Here is a 22,326-nt window from a genome sequence, read left to right as displayed (position 1 = left end):
ACCAAGATACTATTATATTTGCATAAAGATAGTGTGCCACTTTGAATGTATTATGTCCGCTAAAATGTCATTATCTTTGATGCACTCTTGTGTGGACAGTCATATTAGTGTTGATTAAGTTGGAATGTTTGGATTAGGTTGTTTCCATGGAGATGTGCCCCACCCAACTGTAGGTGGTAACTCTGATTGGATAATTTCCATGGAGGTGTGGCCCCGCCCATTTAGCATGGGCCTTGATTAGTTTCCTAAAGCACTGTATAAGCTCAGACAGAAGGAGCGAACTTGCTACAGCCAAGAGGGACACTTTGAAGAATGCGCAGGAGCTGAGAGAGGAGCTGCAGAGGAGAGACAGTTTGAAGACATCTGTTGAAAGCAGACTTTTGCTCTGTAGAAGCTACAGAGAGGAATAACGCCCCAAGAGCAACTAAGAGTGACATTTTTGAGGAACTGCAGCCTAGGGAGGAATGTCCTGGGAGAAAGCCATTTTGAAACCAGAACTCTGGAGCAGATGCCAGCCACGTGCCTTCCCAGCTAGCAGATGTTTTCCAGACACGGTTGGGCATCCTCCAGTGAAGGTACCTGATTGTTGATGACTTACCTTGGAAACTTTATGGCCTTAAGACTAACTATGTAACCAAATAAAACCCCTTTATAAAAGCTGATCCATTTCTGGTTTTGTGAAAAGGCAGCATTAGCAAACCAGAACAGATAGACATATAGATAAATAGAAGAGTCCAGAGATAAACCCAAACAGTAAAACTAAACAATTTTTGACAAAGGTGCCAAATTAATTCCATGGGAAAAGGAGTTTATTCAACAAATGGTGCTGGTGGTGGAACACCTGGTTATCCATCTAGGGTATATACACAAAGCTAAAACTTTTATAGAAGGATGTGTAGGTTGCAAATCTTCACAACCTTGGAACAGGTGAATATTCTCTTAGGACATAAAATGAGATAAACGTTGAAGGAAAAAAATGATAAATTGAACTTCATCAAAATTAAAACTTTTGAAACAGGTGGGGCCCAGCTCTACTATCCGCCTTCCATTCAGAACCAGACCCCAGAGCCTGGGGGAAAACAGCCACAGACCACAACTCCTTACACCAGTCTGGAGCTACAGGCTGACAAGGTGCCACCTGCTGGGTGGAAAAGCACAGTGACTTGAGGCCTCATAGGGTGTACCGAGCTTCTAAGACACCCTGAGGGAAACCAGATACTATTGCCTCCTTCCAAGACCTGAGCCCAATCTGGTCTGGGAAAACCTGATTGGGGTGACCAAGGAAACCAGATGCCTAGACAATTAAAAACTACAACCTACACTAAGGAAAACACAGCTATGGCCCAGTCAAAGGAACAAACTTACACTTCAACTGAGATACAGGAATTTAAACAACTAATACTAAATCAATTCAAAAAGTTTAGTGAAGATGTGGCAAAAGAAATGAAGCATATAATGAAAACACTGGGCATACATAAGGTAGAAATCAAAAGGTCGAAAAAACAGCTGGCAGAATCTATGGAAATGAAAGGCACAACACAAGAGATAAAAGACACAATGGAAACATAAAACAGCAGATCTCAAGAGGCAGAAGAAAACACTCAGGAACTGGAGAACCAGGCACCTGAAAGCCTACACACAAAAGAACAGATAGAGAAAAGAATGGAAAAATATGAGCAACATCTCTGGGAACTTAAGGACAAAATGAAATGCAGGAGTGTGCATGTCTTTGGTGTCCCATAAGGAAAAGAGAAGGGAAAAGGGGCAGAAGCAGTAATAGAGGAAATAATCAATGAAAATTTCCCATCTCTTATGAAAGACATAAAATTACGGATCCAAGAAGCGCAGTGTACCCCAAACAGAATAGCTCTCAATAGGCCTATGCCAAGACACTTAATAATCAGATTATCAAGCATCAAAGATAGAGAGAGAATCTTGAAAGCAGCAAGAGAAAAGCAATCCGTGACGTACAAAGGAAGCATGCTGTGCAGATTTCTCAGTAGAAACTATGGAGGCAGGAAGGAAGTGGGGTGATGTATTTAAGATACTGAAAGAGAAAAACCACCAACCAAGAATCGTATATCCAGTAAAACTGTGCTTCAGGTTTGAGGGAGAGCTTAAGATATTCTCAGACAAACAATGACAGAGTTTGTGAACAAGATACCTGCTCTACAGGAAACATTAAAGGGAGCACTGCAGGCAGAAAGGAAAAGACAGGAGTGAGAGGTTTGGAAAACAATTTTGGGAGATAGTAGCACATCAATATAAGTACACTGAACAAAGATGACTGTGAGCATGGTTGAAAGAGGAAGGTTAGGACCATGTGGAACACCAGAACGAAAGAGGAAGGGTAAAGACTGGGACTGTATAACTCAGTGAAACCTAGGGTGCTCAATGATTGTAATAAAAGGTACAAATATGTTTTTACATGAAGTAGAACAAATGAATGTCAAATTTGCAAGGTGTTAAAAATAGGATGGGGTTAGTGGGAAAATAAAACCAATGCAAATTAGAGACTATAATTAACAGAAATGTTGTATTTATCATGCTTCCTTTAATATAACAAAGGCAATATACCAAAGCTAAATGCATATGGGATGGGGGAAATAGGGGAAGGGTATGGGACTCCTAGTATTGGTGCTGTTTTCTGACTCATTATTCTACTTTAGTTTAATGCTGTCTTTCCTTTTGTTGCTTTCTAGCTGTGTGTTTTTTTTCTTCTGTCTTTCTTTTTTCTTTTTCTTTTGTCCCTCTGCCTTCTTTGACTCTTCCTGCTTCTTTGTGGAAGAAATGGAAATGTCCTTATATAGATAGTGGCAATGATGCTGAATACATGAATATGTGACTATGCAGGGAACCAACGGTTGTTTACTTAGGACGGAATGTATGGTGTGTGGACAAAATCGTCTTAAAGAAAAATGGGTTGATGAAGAAACCCTGACAGCACTATATTGAGTGATATAAGACAGACACATAAGGACAAATATTGCAGTGTCTCACTGATATGAACTAATTATAAAATGTAAACTCATAGACATGAAATATAAGTTACCAGGATATAGAATGAGGCTAAAGAATGGGGAGCAGTTGCTTCTTATGAGCAGAGTATTCAAATAGGGTGAACTTAAATGTTTGGAAATGGACAGAGGTGATGGTAGCGCACTGTGAGGATAGCTAACAGTGCTGAATGGTGTGTGAAGGTAGTGGAAAGGGTAAGCTCAGAGTCACGTATAGCACCAGAAGGAAAGTTGGAGGTTAAAGGATGGGAATGTATGAAACAGTGACTCTTGTGGTGGGCAATTGTCCGTGATTAACTGTACAAATATTGGAAATCTCTCCCATAAACTAGAACAAATGTATGACACTATAACTAGAAGTTAGTAATAAAGGGGCATATAAGAAAAAAATGTATACCAATTGCGAACTATATACTACAGTTAGTAGTATTTTACAATTCTTTCATCAACAGTAACAAATGTACTACCAAAATTATGAATCAATAATGGAGGGAGGGTGGTTAGGGGTATGGGAGGATTTGAGTTTCCTTTTTTTGTCTTTATTTCTTTTCTGGAGTAATGAAAATGTTCTAAAAATTGAAAAAAAAATTAGTTGTGGTGATGGATGCTCAGCTGTGTGATGGTACCATGGGCAATTGATTGTACACTTTGGATCTTTGGATAATTGTGTGGTGTATGAATAATCTAAATAAATAAATAAATATTAAAAAAAACAAAAACACTGCCCATCCAAAAAAGAAAAAAATTAAAACTTTCATTTTCAACAGGTACCATTAAGGAAATGAAAAGGCAAACCACAGACTGGAAAAAATACTCAAAATACACATCTTTGCTGAAAGCCACGTGTTCATGAAATGTAAAGACCTTGTACAACAATAACAAAAAAGATAATCTAATTTTTAAAATGGGCAAACGATTAGAACACTACAAGAAAATATAGGAATGGTCAATAAGTATATGAGAAATATGTTCAACATCATTAGTCATCTGGGAAATGAAAAATAAATCCTTTGTGAAATGCGACTGTTCACCTGCTGAAGTAAATAAACTTAAAAAGACTGGTCATACTAAATGTGGATGAGGGTGTGGAATAAAGGGAGCTCCCATACATTTCTGGTAGAAGTGTAAAATGGTATAATCACTTTCGAAAACTCTTTGGCACCATCTTATATAGCTTAAGATACACTTATCATATGAACTAACAATTCCTATCCTAGGTATTTGTGCCGGTTTGAGTGTATTGTGTTCCCCAAATGCCATTATCTTTGTGGTCTTGTGTGGGGCAGAAGTTTTGGTGTTGGTTAGATTTGCTTGGAGTGTGCCCCACCCAGCTGTGAGTAATGATTCTGATGAGATGTTCCCATGGAGGCGTGGCCCAGCCCATTCAGGGTGGGCCCTTATCAGTGGAGCTATATAAATGAGCTGACTCGGGGGGGAAAAAAGAGAGTGCAGCTGGGAGTGAAGCATTTGAAGAGGAGCAAGCTTGCTAGAGAGGAACGTCCTGGGAGAAAGCCGTTTTGAGGCCGGAGCTTTGGAGCAGATGCCAGCTGCCTTCCTAGCTAGTAGAAGTTTTCCGGAAGCCATTGGCCATCCTCCGGTGAAGGTACCTGATTGCTTGGACGCTTTGTGGCCTTAAGACTGTAACTATGTAGTGAAATAAACCCCCGTTTTATAAAAGCCTATCCATCTCTGGTGTTTTGCATTCTGCAGCATTAGCAAACTGGAACAGTATTCACCCAAGAGAAATAAAAATATTTGTTCCTTAAAAGATTTGTACATGAATATTTATAGCAGTTTTATTTGTAACAGTCTAAAAATGGGAACAACCCATTCATCCATTAACAAGTAAACAAATGAACAAATTGTGGTATTTCTATACAGTGAAATACTGCTTAGCAGTAAAAAGAAATGAACTTCTGATACGTACAGTAACATGAATGAGTGTCATTAATTTTATGGTAAGTGAAATAAGCCAGAATAAAAAAAATACACATTATATACTTCTATTTATATGAAGTTCTAGAACAGAAAAAACTAATATATAGCGACAAAAATCAAATGAGAATTCACTGAGGCTGGGGTTGGAGGTAGGATGGATTGGCCTCCAAGAGACATGGAAAAAATTGTTTAAGGTGATGGAAATGTGATGGAATAACATAGGTCAATACATTGAGCTACAGCTGTAAAATTAATTTTACTTTGAAAATTATAGCTCATAAAGCTGATTTCAAAAATCTGCATGAGATATAATATTTTAAATATTCTAAAATAAAATTGAGTAAAAAATGCCGTGTAAAAATTTACTAGTTGTATGATACCATTTGTTTCTAAAAGGGGGGAAGGAATATACACACATTTACATACATACATATACATTTTCTTTTATAAAATATCTATGAAAAGATTTCCTCCTTACCAAACTAATATCATTGAATATTTGTAGGAAGGGGTAATCAATTTTCTGATAGCTCAAGTCTAATTAATACTCCTTCCTGTGATAAGCCAGAAAAACTGGTACTGATTTGATTTTAAGAAAACAAAACAGAATTCCAGTATGAACCAAATTGGATTTCCATTTTTAAAAGAAATTACATATTTTCAACACACTGGATGTTGAAGTATATAATATATATCATATTTTTTATTAGAAATACCCGTTTTGTAAAAGAAAAGGCTTTTTCCCCATGCTTCTTTGATAATTTGGTCTGTCAGAATTATGCTGCTTTTTGAGCATACCTGTATCTATCATTTTGTAAATTACTCAAGTGAAAGTTTTACAGAAATGAATGCCTTCAAACTTTTCAATCCCAAGATTCTAAACTCATTCATGTATCTTTTAATCACAGACAGTTAGACTAGGATTCTTCAGTCCAAGTACTTATGTGATCTTTTATATGGCTTTTCTGATTCCTTAAAGTATCCAAATATAAGCTTGTATTATTTGGAGTTATCATGCAATTCCTGAATCTCCTATAATTTTACTAATAAGGAAAGTCTGTTCAGGTAGCAAGTTCAAACATTAAAAAAATTAACCAAATATACTAAATTTCATACTATCATATGCAGTTATGAAATACATATTTTGTTAAAATTTTGGTTTTATTTTTTAGAAATCTAGAGATGATTTAAGAATTACTGGGAAGAGATACATAATGAAGAGGTTGTACCAGATCCTTTAGGATCCCACTACTTTATGATTTCCTGGGACTTGGAGAGTTTAGGGTTTCCCAATCTCAGGGTGTATTTGATTTATTAGTCAGGAAAATAGAGATGAAGCGGTTAATAATTAAGGATTTCCAATTCACTTATTTTGTCTGGTAGGATACAACTTGTTAATGCTTAATTATGTATGAGAAAAATGAAATTACAATACACCTCTAACTTTTATTTAGGTTTTTCTAATTAAAGATATCATTTTTTAATCTTTCAGTGAATAATCCTATTCCTTCCAATTTGAAATCAGAAGCAAAAAAGGCTGCTAAAATATTGAGAGAATTCACAGAAATAACTTCCAGAAATGGACCTGATAAGATCATTCCTGGTGAGTAAATAAAATGCCTCCTGTTCATTTGTAATTGGTTTTGTTTTCTAAATTACTCTTTGCATTCCTTGACATTTCACTTTAGGCATATAATTCCCCTGATACCCAGTCCTTAGATCACCTTTTTATCTCATAGCTGATCCAACAAGGCTTTGAAACTCTTCCAGGTGTTCTTTCAAAATGGTCTCCTAGCTAAGGCCAACTGTAGATCAGAGGAAACCAAAACATGGGAATTTCTTTTAAGCCATCTGTCTTCCCTTTTCCACCTGTCATTTTCAGATAGGCTTCTTCTCTCTGCCTCACCCTTCAAGGTGCATAGTACCCTTAAACATCAAATTTTTCTTCATTTCAGCTTTCAACAAAACTCATCCATCCTTTTCTTTATTTCCTAAGAACTCTGCAAGATTGCTCACTAGCTAATCTCATAAATAAATTTTAAGTTCGTGTCTTCTCCTTCCAGATAAGACATTTACATTTTATAGTAGTTTAAGACATTAATCAATAATTCCCAACAATGTTGTTCATTGATACAGCCTAGGTCATTAAAACATAGTCCCTAAGCTCCACCCCAAACTACTGAAAGAATCTCAGGGCAGTGGGGCCAGGAACCCATATTTTAAACAGTTTTCCATGTGATTCTCATGCAGTCAGGTGGCCCTGGTCCATAGTTTGGCATGTGGGAATCACTACCTGTTTATTACCATTACCATTTTTTTCCAAGGGGTGTTTCATAAAATACTTATCTCATGAAAGGAAAATTCACATGCAATTAAGTTGCAGACACTTTTCTCTCTTAATTAATCATAACGCATGGCTGAGTCCTCCATTTAAAAAAAAAGTTTAATTTTTTAAGCCAAATTTTCTGAAGTTATTTAACCACAAAGCTTTAAATTTTTATTTATTTTTAAAATTTGTTGTTATAATAATATTATTAGTTATTGTTGTGTTGGCTGAGCCTCTTTTCACATCTTCAGAAAATAGGGTTTCTTAGAGCCTTGTTGCTCAAAGGGCAGACTGTGGACCAGAAGTTCCATATCGTATTGGAGCTTGTTAGAAATACAAAACCTCAGACTCCATTCAGACCTAATAAATCAGAATCGACATTTTTCACAAGATCCGCAGTGCTTTGTATGCATACCCAAATTTTAACAGCTCTGCTTTATGGCTCAAAGCAAATTCAACCAGAAAAACTGGATTTTCAGTAGCAATATTCTGAAACAGGAGAATGGAAGACATTTATTGATATTTATCAACATTTACATACAGGTCAGGCAGCCCAATTATGGATAAATTATTTCCTAATGTTAAAAACATGCAAGTATGGATTATTACTCATGGATTATGTACAGCAAAATTTCATCTTGCCTTTTGTATGCCTCCAGACTCACTTCTTTGCCTCTTCTCCTTTTCAGTGGGTATATCTCAGAGAAGGAAATTGGCTTATATATTACCCTAAGTAAAAGTTTACCCCTTCATGTGTGTGGTGGGGAGAGAGGGCCCCAAAACTGTAGGATAAGGCTCATCTTTTCTAGAGCCCTACTTGATTGGAGGACAAATTGGGTTGGGGAGGGAGAGGGTATTATGTTTACATAAAACCAAGGGTAATATATTTGTAATAGAAGTTAAAATCTACAGAAAATTGTAAACAAAATTCTAGGCCTTCCAGACCTTCTTAGTGGTGTGAGTTTACTCTCCTCTGAGATGTAAGTGAAACTTAACTTAGAAAGTAAATCTGCAATTAGAACATTGTATGCTGTGCATTGTACATTGTATATTAGTACATTGTATGCTCTAAATGAAAAGTTAATTTGTAAATTATTTCAGGATTAATATTTCATTGTCCCTCAGTTTGAATGGGTAATCAGTAGAAACATTTGACATTTGGAATATGTTCATTTTTAAGCACATGCTTTTGTTACGTATAATGTTTCTAAGTATATTAGAGTACATTATAGTTATTAGAGAGAATAATACCTATAAAAGCCTTAAAATTTGAAGTGAGAATGGAATATTAAGTATTGAGGAAGATATTCTGCCTAATGTATGGTTGTAAAAATAAGCCTATGTGATATATAAAATAACTTTCAATCCTATTATCAATGTTTATAACCTTTTAAAATGCAAAAACAAGGCAAATTTAGTAGACCACCATCTGAGATGACAACTTTATTTTCTACTCCTTCTTTAATTAAGAGCACTCTACAAATGTTCTGGATGTTAAACTCTTTATGCTGTTACAGGAAATATTTGCAAGAGTCTGTTATTAATTTAAATGTTAAAATACTGTACATAATAGTCAAAATTTAGGGATTTTCTAGATACATCAGCAGAACCTTTTTTGTGCATGGTCTGGTTTGACTTTCTTGACAAAATATTTGACTACCATGATGATAAATATATTAGAAGTGATATTGGGATCCAAGAATAATTTCCAATTATTAGGCTTCCTTTGTTAATTTGAAAGATGTAATGTTATGTAAGTAAATTCACAGAACAGTGAAGTACTGTGTTTAGCAGGCACATATGTTAATAACTATCATTTTATGTAATGTATTTCCCTGAAATGTGAATAAACCAATATTTGCTAAATTGAATTGTATTTTTAGTGCACTAGTAGTAAAACAGTACTTCAGTACTATAGTAGATCATTTTGTAAAGTTAAACAACTTTTTAAAGTGATAAAATCACTTATTTTTTCTGTTTTTCATACCTTATTTCATATTAATCAAAGGTGAACTTAGCTATATGGCTTTAAGATAAAAGTTCTGTCCCATGCAGCCTTTTAGTCATTTCATAAGTTGCTCCTTAACATTATAGGAATCTTATTTTTTTTAAAAATACTTTTGCTTTTTACATTGTAAATTATTTCCTAAATTAATTGAAACCATCAAAATATTTTTCCTGCTACTAGATATCAATACAATCTCATTCAAATATCCGATTTATTATGGTAGTTGCAGGATTTTTGAGCATTTATGATGTTACATTTAGCATTGCAAAAATAACAACATGCAAAAAAGAGGTAGGAGTAGAGAGGCTTTGTGCCCATCTGTTATATAAGTAAGTTTTATTCATGGCTTATATATGCCATTAAGATTCTTAATTAGAACCCTGAAATCTTGTCAGGCAAATGTCTGTGTGTACTGAATCTGTTTAACGCTTGCTTATCTATTCAATCATAGATATTAAGAATGCTTACCTGTCTATTGTTTTTAATGTTTGCAGCCCATGTTATTGCTAAAGCCAAAGGTCTTGCAATTTTATCTGTGATAAAAGCTGGATTTCTGGTAACTGCTAGAGGAGGCAGTGGGATCGTATTAGCGCGTCTTCCAGATGGAAGTAAGTTGTTATTTTTTCACTTAGAGGAGTAGAGAATTTTAATTTTTTTTTCTGTTTCCATTTTAAACACATTTCATAGGGAATATGTAAGGTTTCCCAGCATCACCTAAAATTGGTGTTTGAAGTGCAGTTCAATTGGGTGTGTAGAGTGTAGGTGTTAACAAATAATCGAGAGAAAAATGAACCTTTCCTTTTCTTTCCTCTTCTCAAAATCATTAGGCAAGATTAAATGGATAGATCTTAGTTTTATATATATTTTGTAATTCTTCTGTGGAGCAAATATTCAAACATGACAGTGTATGCATTTATGTTGCTAAATGTAAATTCTTATTCCTCAGCTTCATGGTATAGCTGTTTTCTTTTCTTTTACGGAAGTTTATATGAAAATAAGGGGCCATCGGTAAGCTTTTTTACTGTTTCTGAGGTAGATCCATAAACACTATGAGATTTTGAAGAAGTTCTCCTGTGGCTGAATCATATCAGTATCAATTTAATTTGAGTTTACTTTCTGGGGTGAAATCTGTTATTTGATTTTCAGAGATGAATCTAAATATACTTGCCATGAATCCCAAGGCCCAAAATTTACAGTAATTTTTAAAATGTATGTAGGTGTATCAAAATCAACTAAAATTATTTTTATACCGATTTAACGTTTGCTCTCCAATCATATGAGTTAACACATTTTTCTATTAATAGCTTTTTATTAATGTAGATAATTTAACTTGTATTTTGGGAGAAAACATTGGACACGTACCTAAAATAGATACATTTAGGTGTTTTGTAGAGCATATGACCTTTAAATATCAGTTGGTTGGATTCACCAGATTTCTTGTCAACGTGTCTCTACAACGAATCAGAGTCCCTATCCTAAACAGTGGCTTAACTTTTAAAACTCTTGTGGCCATGAAAAGGAAAATAACAAATTTCTCTTCTTCTCCAGCATTACCTAAATTTTCATGGGCACATTTCTCAGCAGTAAAACTAAACAAAATATAGGCCAATTCAAAAGGGGGGTCCACTCTCAGATTCGGAACTCTAAGCCTATAAGAAAATCATGAAGCTGTAGATTCCCAAGGCCTTCAGGACCCCTCTGGCTGCCCTCCACTGACAGGGTAATGGCAGTTGAAAAGGTTGAGGAACTGTCAAGCTCTGGAGTTTCTCTCAGAATCCCAGGCAGATCTTTCTGCTGGTTTCAAAAGCCTAAATTTCTCTCTTCAATCTTGTTATGTAGCCAGCTGTTTTCTCTGTAAAGAATAATTTAAAAGCTATCCAAATAAGGCACAGCAAGATCACCAGGATTGTGGCCAGATGTGCCTGTGTCTTGAGATTCTAGATTGAAAGAGCAGTCTTTAAACAGGGACAAAGTTCCTAATGTAGAAATTGGAAAATAACCTTGGGATCATCAGGCACTTGTTTCTGTAATCAAAACTCCTCTAAGCTTGAATGAGATAGTTCTGGATATATTCAAGCAATATCCTATTATCTAGAATATATGGTAGCCAGGAAAATTAGCTTTAAAATGCTAGTAAGTGTTTTCAAAAAGTAGTTTATCTCAATCATCCCACACTCTCCCCACCAAATTAAAAAAAAAGAAAAATCCTAGTCTTGTTTAACATAAAACTGTTTCTCTATCAGGAAAAATAAGCATACAATAATCCTGTAATGTGCCATATCTTGGCAAATGGAATTAGTAGACTTAGTTTCAAAATGTATAGAAATTTATCTTGGAATTTTAATAATCTTGAATTATAGACTATTTTTTTGCTTCTGTGAGGCACAAAGGATGTCAAAACAGTTTTTGCCCTCAGGAATTTACAATAAAAGCAATATATCCCCCTTGAAGTTAATAATAGAGGAGTATATGGGGAAAAAAGGTACTTATTGCAAATTATGGACTGTAGTTAACAGTAATATTTTAATACACTTTCATCAATAGTAACAAATGTACCACACCAAAACTATGGGTCAGTAATGAGGGGGGGGGGATAAGGAATATGGGTGAATTAGGGTTCTCTTGTTAATTTTTATTTCTTTTCTGGAGTAATGAAAATGTTCTAAATTTATCATGGGATGTGTGCACAACTATGTGATGATACTTATGAGTCAGTGATTGTATTCTTCAAGTGGTTTGTATGGTGTGTGAGTACATCTCAGTAAAATTGCATTAAAAGAAATACTCCCTTGAATTCCTTTTAATCTCTTCTATCTATGATAAAATTCTAACTAAAGACTAGAATTAAAGCTAAACTGTTTTGTAGAAATTATAAAAATATTGATAGTTGAAACTACCGAATGCTAAGTATATTTATTGATGGAAAATCGTTAGTTTGGTATTATACATGTTTGGTAGGGAAAAATGAGAGTATGAATTTGTGACTCAGTGAGTCTCATACTATGTATCTAATTCCTTTCAAATATCTTTAACATTTTAAAAAGTTGTTTATCTTTATTAAAGAACATATAAAAAAAGGCAAACATTTATGGCCTATTGATTTTTGGCAAGAGAGCCAAGTACGTTCAATGGGGAAATAACAGTCGCTTCAACAAATGGTGCTGGGAAAAGAATGAAAGTGGACACTTAACTCACACCAGTGCAAAATTAAACCTCCAAATGGATCAATGACCTAAATAGAAAAGCTAAAATTATAAAACTCTTAAAAGAAAACATAGAGAAATAACTTCAGGATTTTATATTAGGGCATTGACTCTTAGACTTTATATTGAAAACACAAGTAACAAAAGAAAAAATAGGTAAATCAGATTTCATCAAATTAAAAACTTTTGTGCATCTAAGGACCTTATTAAGAAAGTGAAAAAACAATCAACAGAATGGGAGAAAATATTTACAAATCATATATCTGATAAGGGTTTAATATCCAGAATATTAAAAGAACTCCTATGACTCAACAAGAAAGAAAACAACCCAATTAAAAACTGACAAAAGACCTGAATAGACACTTCTCAAGAAGATATGCAAATGTCCCAATAAACACATGAAAAAATGTTCAACATCATTAATCACTGTGGAAATGCAAACCAAAACCGCAGTGAGATACCACCTCACAACTGAGTGGCTATTATTTAGAAAATGCAAAATAACAAGAGTTGGCAAGGATGTGGAGAAATAGGTATCCTTGTGCATTGTTGATTGTTGGCAATGTAAAATGGTGCAACCACTACTGAAAACAGTTTTATGTTTCCTCAGAAAGTAAGTAGAGAATTACCACATGACATGGCAGTCCCACTTCTAGATATATCCCAAAAGAATTGCAAGCAGGGACTTGAACAGATATTTGTAAACAACATTCATAACAGCATTATTCACAATAGCCAAAAGGTGGAAGCAACCATCAGCAGATGAATGGTTAAACAAAATGCAGTATATACATACAATTGAATGTTACTCAGCCTTAAAAAGGGATGAAGTTCTGATACATGCGACAACATGGATGGACCAAAAAGACAGCATGTTGAGTGAAATAAGTCATACACTTATATGAAATAGCTGGAATATGCCAGCCAACTCATAGAGACGGAAAGTAAAATACAGGTTACTAGGGGCTGGCGGAGAAGGGATGGGGAGTTAAATGCATAATAGGGTCAGGTTTATGTTTGGGGCGATGGGAAAGTTCTGATAATGGAAGGTTGTGAGAGTAGAGTAACATTGTGAATGTGATAATCCCACTGAATGGTGTGCTTGGGAGTGGTTGAGATGGGAAAGTTTATGTTGTATGTATTTTTTCCACAATAAACAAAAAAGCAACTATATTACTCAGGATTCTCTAGAGAAACAGAACCGAGGGATGATATATTATGTAAATATTATGAGTTTTTTAAATAGGAATCGGCTTATGTGACTATGGGGATGGGCAGTACAAATTCTGTAGGGCAGTCCACAAGCTGGGAATGCAAACAAAGATTTCCAATGAATTCTTCAGGAGAAGCTGGCAGACTGAAGTAGAGATGGAAATTCTCCCTTCTGACTGCTGAAATCACTTCTCCTTTTATGGCCTTCATTGACTAAATGAGACTTTTCTCATTGTTGATAGCAATCTCCTCAGCTGATTGTAGATGCAGTCAGCATACTGAGGATGAAATATCCATGAAATATCTTTACAGTTAACAATCCGACCAGTGCTTGCTTGACCAAACAACTGAATTCTATAACCTGGCCAAGTTGATACATGAACTTAACCATCACAGAGGCACTGGCACTTAAGTGCAACACATGATCCTGGACAAGATCTAATCATGGAGGAGTAAAGGCTCAAAAGGACATTATTGAACATATGAAAAAAATAGATTATAGACTGTAAACTTCATACTGATGTTAAATTTCTTGAACTTGATAACTGTACTGAATGTCATTACATAAATGAATATTCTGTTATTAGGAAATGTACATGGAAGTATTTTGTGTTCAAGAAAGAAGAAAGTAAGAAAATTGAATAGGTGATTGAATGATAACAGCAAATGTTGCAAAATATTAAAATCTGGGTATCTGGGGGAGTGATGTTGGAGTTATCTGTGTGGGTTTTGTATATTTTTACAACCATCCCCTAAATTGAAATGATGAAAGAAACAGGGAGAAATAATACTGGTTGCATTATTTTAAAAAGAAAATACTATTCACATGGTAGCATTTTTCCTTCCCTTATTTATATGTGAAGAGATATTAATGCTAATATAATGTTTATCTTTGTTTTTATTAGAATGGTCGGCACCTTCAGCCATTGGAATAGCTGGGCTTGGTGGAGGCTTTGAAATAGGAATTGAGGTATGTGGGTTATGTATATAAATACCATAGTCATATTCTCTAAAAGCACCTGAAACACAACACATACAATTTAAGGGATTTCCTATTTTTCTTATTTTAGCACTGACACCTATGGAAGTTTTTCCTTTTTATTTTCTGGATTAATCTCTACCTAAAACTATCTAAGGGTTCCATTTTTCCTTCCTTGTTTTTCACTGAGAGTAAGGTTTCTTTTGTTCAGTTTCATCTATTTTCATCTTAAGTACATCGATAGAATGTCTCAATGTCTGACAAAATAATTGGCAATTTATGGATTGCTAACTGCAGATTTCCTTATCTTCTTCAGTGGGACATTGACCAGTCTAAAGCTCAAACAGTTTAACATGGTATATCATCATTTGTAGCAAATTCCAGTTTTGTAACATTTGATGGCCAGATCACTTCAAATTCTTTAAGTAAAAATGAACTTCATGTATTTCATGCTCAGTCTTTGCTATTAATGATGTGAGAGTCCATCAAATATATTAGAAATTATATACTAGGATACCCATGTTTACAAAGGTTCCGTTACACAGGCATCATATTATGCATTGGTATTAATCTTTAATCTGTTGCTCTACTGCTTCCTAAGTGATTGGTAAATCACATTCCCTAATATGCTCAAATCATTTTCTTCTCACATTTCATCCTAAGCTATCCTTTTATGAATTTGTTCTTTCGCCATAGTTTTAAATTCCCTCAGTCTTATTCAGCTGAAATATTTTTGCTAACTCTTCTTTCATCTTTATTTGACCTTCTTTACTCACTGCTGCACAAATCTCTATATAAAAAGAACATATTTTAGTTTTGCCTATCATGACTGCATTTTTGTTTTATACTCAACAAAATCAGTGCCTTCAAAAAATATCGCCCTCTTGTGGAAAGTGTATTTGCAACAGAAATTTTAAATTCCTTCCCTCCCCTCCTCCTACCTCTTACCTCTTTGTGGATAATGGCAGTTTTCTTTAAACAAATCATGACCTACTAGATTGCTGGTTCTAATGAGTCATAGCCCATGACTTTTCACAACTCCTCTGACTCTTTGTAAGGCTGGGGAACATTAACTTGATGCTTTGGGGGTCTGTTTCAAATAACATTTATTTTTAAAGTAATGGGAGACAATAATATCTGCATTAAGTTTCAATATATTAAAGATGAAAAAATGAAATTTTCCAAGGTAATCACTTGAAAATAATAGATTTTCAGCCATTATACTAATTAATAGCCTTGAAAAACAAGGATGAATAAAATGAAGTTGTGTATCTAGTAAATGAAATAGAAAGATTTTAAATAAACATTTAATAAAATTATACATTTTATTATCTGTAAGGGCAATATGGTATAGTGGTTAAGCTATAAAAGCAAAACTCTAGAGTCAGACTATACAAATTTGATTCAAGTACCTACAAGCTGTGTGATCTAGGGCAAGTTACTGTTCCTCTCTGTGCCTTAGTTTCTTCATCTGTAAAATAGAGAAAAAATTAGCCTTCCTTCTGGACTCATGCTAATGATTAAATAAATTAATTTATAAATGAAAAGCACTTGCAATGGCATAAGCTAGTATTATATGTATATATATAAACATATACTTTTTTTTTACTAAAGAAGTTGTAAGTTTACAGCAAAATCATACAGAAAATTCAGAATTCCCATACACCTCCCTCCCTATTGTCAACAATTTAAATTACTATGGTACCTTTGATGCAATTGATGAAAATATATAATAATTGTACTATAAATGTAGTCCATAGTTTTTATTAGTCTAGACTGTTTGTCTTGTACAATCCTGTGGTTTTATTTTTATTCTAGTACTATATATACAACCTAAAATTTTACCTTATAACCACATTCAAAAAAATAATTTAGTGCTGTTACATTCAAAATGTTGTACCACTGTCACCACCATCCACTATCAAAACTTTACAATTGGGGAGAAACTAAGATGGCAACTAGGTGAGACAGGGCAAAAAAAACACCTCCTTGAAAAACACTAGATAAAAACCAGAAAGTGACCCAGAATACCGGTTACAGCGATATGCCAGCTGGACGAGGTCTGCTAGTTCCACAGGGGCCGTATACTTGGTGAAACCGGGAGTCTGCATTCTGAAACGAGTGAGTAAGCTGGCTGGAAGACCCGCAGCCACATGGTGGTCTGGGGAAGCCAGGGCTTGGCGTTTGGAGACCAACTGGCTCTTTTGAAAAAAAAAAAAAAAAGGGAAAAACCCAGGAGCGGCCGCATTGCAGTTGCGATAATGGAAACCACGCAATAAAACACAGCAAGAGGGGGCTGGGCCGGCCTCTCGGTGTCTGGCCTGCAAGATAGCCCGCTGCAGATACCTTTGGGGCCGGGGGAATGGAGGGGAGAGCCAGAAGCAGAAAGAAACCCCGTGGCTAGCAGCTGGCTCCCTGGAGGGCTGGATAAACTCCTGCCCGGGGCCGTGCCCACAGCCCAGAGCCCCGCCAGTTGTCCCGGAGCTGGGAAGGAGGAATTGTGTGAGGAGGGGGGCGTTGAGACGCCCCGTTTGGCCATCTTTGCATCATGATGAAAGCGCCCCAGCACGGCCTGGCGGCCCGGGGCTTCCCTTGAGGGACGGCGTGCACTGGTGATGTCGCACAGCCTTCCCTCAGCAGGGTTCCTGGAGGATAGTGGCTGGGAGGGGGGACCCACTCGGAGAACCCAGGGACACTACGCCAAGTCCGGTGGCTTGTGGGACAGCGAGAGAGAGGGTCTGGGGCTGAAATGAAATGAAGGCTTAGACTCTTGCAGCAGCCTTGAATCTCCGGGAACCTGGGAGATTTGAATATTAAAGCTGTCCTTCCTCCCTGGCCACCCATACACACGCCCCACATTCAGGGCGGATGGCTCCAGCAACACACCCAAACTGAGTTCTCCAACTGAACCCCACAAGAATCATTTCCCCACACACCACAGGGACAAGGTGGAGAACTGACTTGAGGGATATAGGTGACTCACAGACACCATCTGCTGGTTAGTTAGAGAAAGCGTATGCCACCAAACTGTGTTTCTGAAAAATTAGATAGGTATTTTTTTTTTTACAACTTGAAAGAACCCTATCAAGCAAAGCAAATGCCAAGAAGCCAAAAACAACAAAAAATCTTAATGCATATGATAAAACCAGGCGATATGGAGAATCCGACTCCAAACACACAAATCAAGATATCAGAAGAGACACAGTACCTCACATAATTAATCAAAGAACTACAATCGAGGAATGAAAACATGGCAGAGGATTTAAAAATGGCATCAAGAAGACCATGGCCCAGGATATAAGTGACATAAAGAAGACCCAAAAGAGCATAAAGAAGACATTGCAAGAGTAAATAAAAAAAATAGAAGATCTTATGGAAATAAAAGAAACTGTTGGCCAAATTAAAAAGACTCTGGATATTCACAGTACAAGACTAGAGGAAGCTGAACAACGTTTCAGTGTCCTAGAAGTCCACAGAACAGAAAATGAAAGAACAAAAGAAAGAATAGAGGAAAAAATAAAAAAAATTGAAGTGGATCTCAGGGATATGATAGATAAAATAAAACGTCCAAACTTAAGACTCATTGGTGTCCCAGAAGGGGAAGAGAAGGGTAAAGGTCTAGAAAGAGTATCCAAAGAAATTGTTGGGGAAAACTTCCCCAACCTTCTACACAATATAAATACACAAAGCATAAATGCCCAGCAAACTCAAAATAGAATAAATCCAAATAAACCCCCTCCAAGACATATTCTTATCAGACTCTCAAATACTGAAGAGAAGGGGCAAGTTCTGAAGGCAGCAAGAGAAAAGCAATTCACCACATACAAAGGAAACAACATAAGACTAAGTTGTGACTACTCAGTGGCCACCATGGAGGTGAGAAGGCAGTGGCATGACATATTTAAAATTCTGAGAGAGAAAAATTTCCAACCAAGAATACTTTATCCAGCAAAACTCTCCTTCAAATTTGAGGGAGAGCTTAAATTTTTCACAGACAAACAAATGCTGAGAGACTTTGCCAATATAAGACCTGCCCTAGTTCAGATACTAGAGGGAGCCCTAACAACAGAGAAACAAAGAAAGGAGAAAGAGATATAGAGAATTTTAACAGACATATATAGAACCTTACATCCCAAATTACCAGGACTCTCATTTTTCTCTAGGCATCACGGATCTTTCTCCAGAAGGGAACACAAGCTGGGACATAAAACAAGCCTCAATAAATTTAAGAAGAAAAAAGAAAATTGAATATATTCAAAGCACATACTCCAACCACAATTGAATACAAATAGAAGTCAATAATTTTTTGAATTGTAACTCCACTATCCACTTCCTACATGATATAAAATACACAAACTCTAAGGACAAATCAGTGGTTTTGCACTCAACATAAAATATGTAATTTTTGACAACAACTATATAAAGGTGGGGGAATGGAGGAGTACAGGAACATAGTCTATGTGTCCTATAGAAGTTAAGCTGGTATCAAAGAGAAGTGGGGGGAGGGGCAATGGGGAGTTAAGAAATGAGTGTAAGGTTGCTGTTTGAGGTGAAGGAAAATTTCTAGCAATGGAGTTCTTTCAGTCTTTCACCATTGAGTATGATAGTAGCTATGGGTTTTTCATATATACCTTTTATCATGCTTAAGAGAATTTCCTTCTATTTCCATTTTTCTATTTTTTATCAAGAAGGGTGCTAGATTTTGTCAGATGCCTTTTCTGTGTCAATTGAGATTACCATGTGCTTTTTTTCCATTGTCCTATTAATGTGGTATTTTACATTAATTGATTTCCTTATGTTGAGCCATCCTTGCATACCTTGAATAAACCCCACTTGATCATGATGTATAATTATTTTGATATGCTGTTGGATTTGGTTTGTTAGTATTTTGTTGAGGATTTTTTTTTATCTATATTCATAAGGGATATTGGTCTATAACTTTCTTTTCTTGTGGTATCTTTATCTGGCTTTGGTATTTGCATGATATTGGCTTCATAGAATGAGTTAGGAAGTTTCCCCTCCCCTTCAACTTTTTGTAAGAATTTGAGCAGGATTGGTATTAATTTTTCTTGGACTATTTGGTCACATTCACCAGTGAAGCCATCTGGTCCTGATCTTTTCTTTGTTGGGAGGTTTTTGACTACTCATTCAATGTATTTACTTGTTCTTGGTCTATTGACTCCTTCTATTTCTTCTTGATAGTGTATGTAGTTTGTGTGTTTCTAGTAATTTATCCGTTTCATCTAGTTTATCCAACTGGTTTGCATATAGTTGTTCATCATATCCTCTTATAATCTTTTTTATTTCTGTGGGATCACTATTACTTTCTGATTTTAATTATTTATATGCTCTCTTTTTCTTTGCCAGTCTAGCTAAAGGTTTGTTATTTAGTTCATCTTTTCAAAGAACCAACTTTTGGATTTGCTGATTCTCTCTATTACTTTGTCATTCTCTATTTAATTTATCTCCACTCTAATCTTTGTTATTTCCTTCCTTCTTCTCACTTTTGTTTAGTTTCCTCTTTTTATAGTTCATCCTGGTCTGGTGTTAGAGCTCTGATTTGAGATCTTTCTTCTTTTTAATGCAAGCATTTATATCTGTATATTTCCCTCTCAGTACTGCCTTTGCTATATCCGTTAAGTTTTGATAATGTGTGTTTTCATTTTCATTTACCTTAAGATATTTCCTGATTTCTCTTTTGATTTCTTCTTGACCCATTGGATGTTTAAGTGTGTGTCATTTATATTTCCACATATTTGTGAATTTTCCAGTTGTACCTCTATTGTTGATTTATACCTTCATTCCATTGTGGTCTGAGAAGGTAAATTGTATGATTTCAGTATTTTAAATTTATTGAAATTTGTTTTGTGACCTAACATATGATCTCTCCTAGAGAATGATCCATTTGCACTAGAGGAGAAAGTGTATTCTGTTGTTAGTGGTTGAAGTTTTCTATAATGTTTATTAGTTCTATTTAATTTATACTATCTTTCAATTCTTCTATTTCCTTATTGATTTTCTGTCTACATGTTCTATCTCTTATTGAAAGTGGTGTATCAAAGTATCCTCATATTAGTAAAGATGTATATATTTCTCCTTTCAAATCTGTCAGTATTTGCTTCATGTATTTTGGGACTGTGCCATTAAATACATTTATATTTATAATTGTTATGTCTTCTTGTTCAATTGTTGACCCCTTTATCAGAATATAGTGACCATCTTTGTAATTCATAATAGTTTTTGACTTAAAGTCTATTTTATCTGTTATTAGTATAGCTAACCCAGCTGTTTTTTGGCTGCTATTTATATAGTATATATATATTTTTTCATGCTTTCACTTTCAATCTAATTTGTCTTTCAATTTAAGGTGAGTCTCTTGTAAACTGTATGTAGTTGGGTCATGCTTTTTTATCTGTTCTGCCAATCTCTGCCTTTGACTAGAGTTAATTCATTTACGCTTAATGTAACTACTGATAATGCAAGACTTTCTTCTGCCATTTTGCTAGTCCATCTTTGCAAGTCTTATACCTTTTTCTGTACTTCAGATCTTCTGTTAGTAGCAACTTTCTTATTTATTTGTTTTGTTTTGTTTTGTTTTTATTGTATTATACCATTTTGAGTCCATTCTCTCTGTGTATATTTTCATATATATTCTTTGTGGTTACTATGGGGCTTAAATTTATCATCCTAAACCTGTAACAGTCATGTTTGTTTTGATAGCAACTTAACTTCAATAGCATACATACATACTTTTCCAATAACCCTCTATCCCTCCACTTATTTGTTCTTGTTACAAATTATATCTTTATATGTTTATACATTGAAAACCATGTACTTATTACTGTTTATGCATTTACATTTTACAAAGCTGTAAGAAGTAAAAAGTGGGGTTACATACAAAAAATACAATAAAATAGTGATCATATTCGTAATTGCCCATTTGGTTAGCTTTACCAGAGGTCTTTATTCCTTTATCCCACCTTGATCTCCTGTCCAATGTCCTTTCCGTTCGGTGTGAAGATCTCCCTCTAGCATTGCTTCTAGGCAGGTATAGTGGTGCTGAAATCCCTCAGCCTTTGGGATGTCTTAGTCTCTCCCTCATTTTTGAAAAACACTCTCACTGGACATAAATTTCTTGGTTGATGATTGTTTCTTTCACCACTTTAAATTTTTTATCCAACTGCCTTCTTGCCTTAATGGTTTCTGATTAGAAAATAGAACTTAGTCTTATTTGGACTCTCCTGTACGTAACACATTGCTCCTTTCTTGCAGTTTTCAGAACTCTTTCCTTGTCCTTGGCATTCAACAGTTTGGCTACTGTGTATCTGGGCATGGTTCTGTTCAAGTGTATCTTGTTTGGAGTTTGTTGGGCTTTTTTAATGTGTATATTTATGTCTTTTGTTAAATTTTGGAAGTTTTCTGTGATTATTTCTTTGAATATTCCTACTGCCACTTTATCTCTTTCTTCTCTTTCTGGGACTCCCTTAGTGTATAAGTTGGCACACTTAATGGTGTCCTACAGGTCTTTATGCTCTGTTTGCTTTTTTTGAATTCTGTTTTCTTCCTGTTCTTCAGACTGAATCATTTCAATTGTCTTATCTTCTTGTTCACTGATTCTTCTTATGCCAGCTCCAATCTATTGT

The 22,326-nt window shown here is 35.3% G+C and overlaps 1 protein-coding gene across 2 annotated transcripts in view; it reads left to right on the top strand.

Annotated features, from left to right (window-relative positions):
* SH3YL1 (SH3 and SYLF domain containing 1) overlaps positions 1-22,326 on the top strand; it is a 72,292-nt gene that overhangs the window by 24,526 nt on the left and 25,440 nt on the right. For both annotated transcript variants that reach the window (XM_037812847.1, XM_037812846.1), the window contains exons 3-5: positions 6,448-6,558; positions 9,784-9,897; positions 14,610-14,674. In XM_037812847.1, the coding sequence (XP_037668775.1) occupies positions 6,448-6,558; positions 9,784-9,897; positions 14,610-14,674 (290 nt within the window). The remainder of the gene's footprint in view (positions 1-6,447; positions 6,559-9,783; positions 9,898-14,609; positions 14,675-22,326) is intronic.

Source organism: Choloepus didactylus, chromosome 20, assembly GCF_015220235.1.
Source record: "Choloepus didactylus isolate mChoDid1 chromosome 20, mChoDid1.pri, whole genome shotgun sequence".
NCBI classification, from domain to species: domain Eukaryota; kingdom Metazoa; phylum Chordata; class Mammalia; order Pilosa; family Megalonychidae; genus Choloepus; species Choloepus didactylus.
Note: the sequence above shows the minus strand (reverse complement) of the source record. Positions and strands in the feature narration are given on the sequence as shown.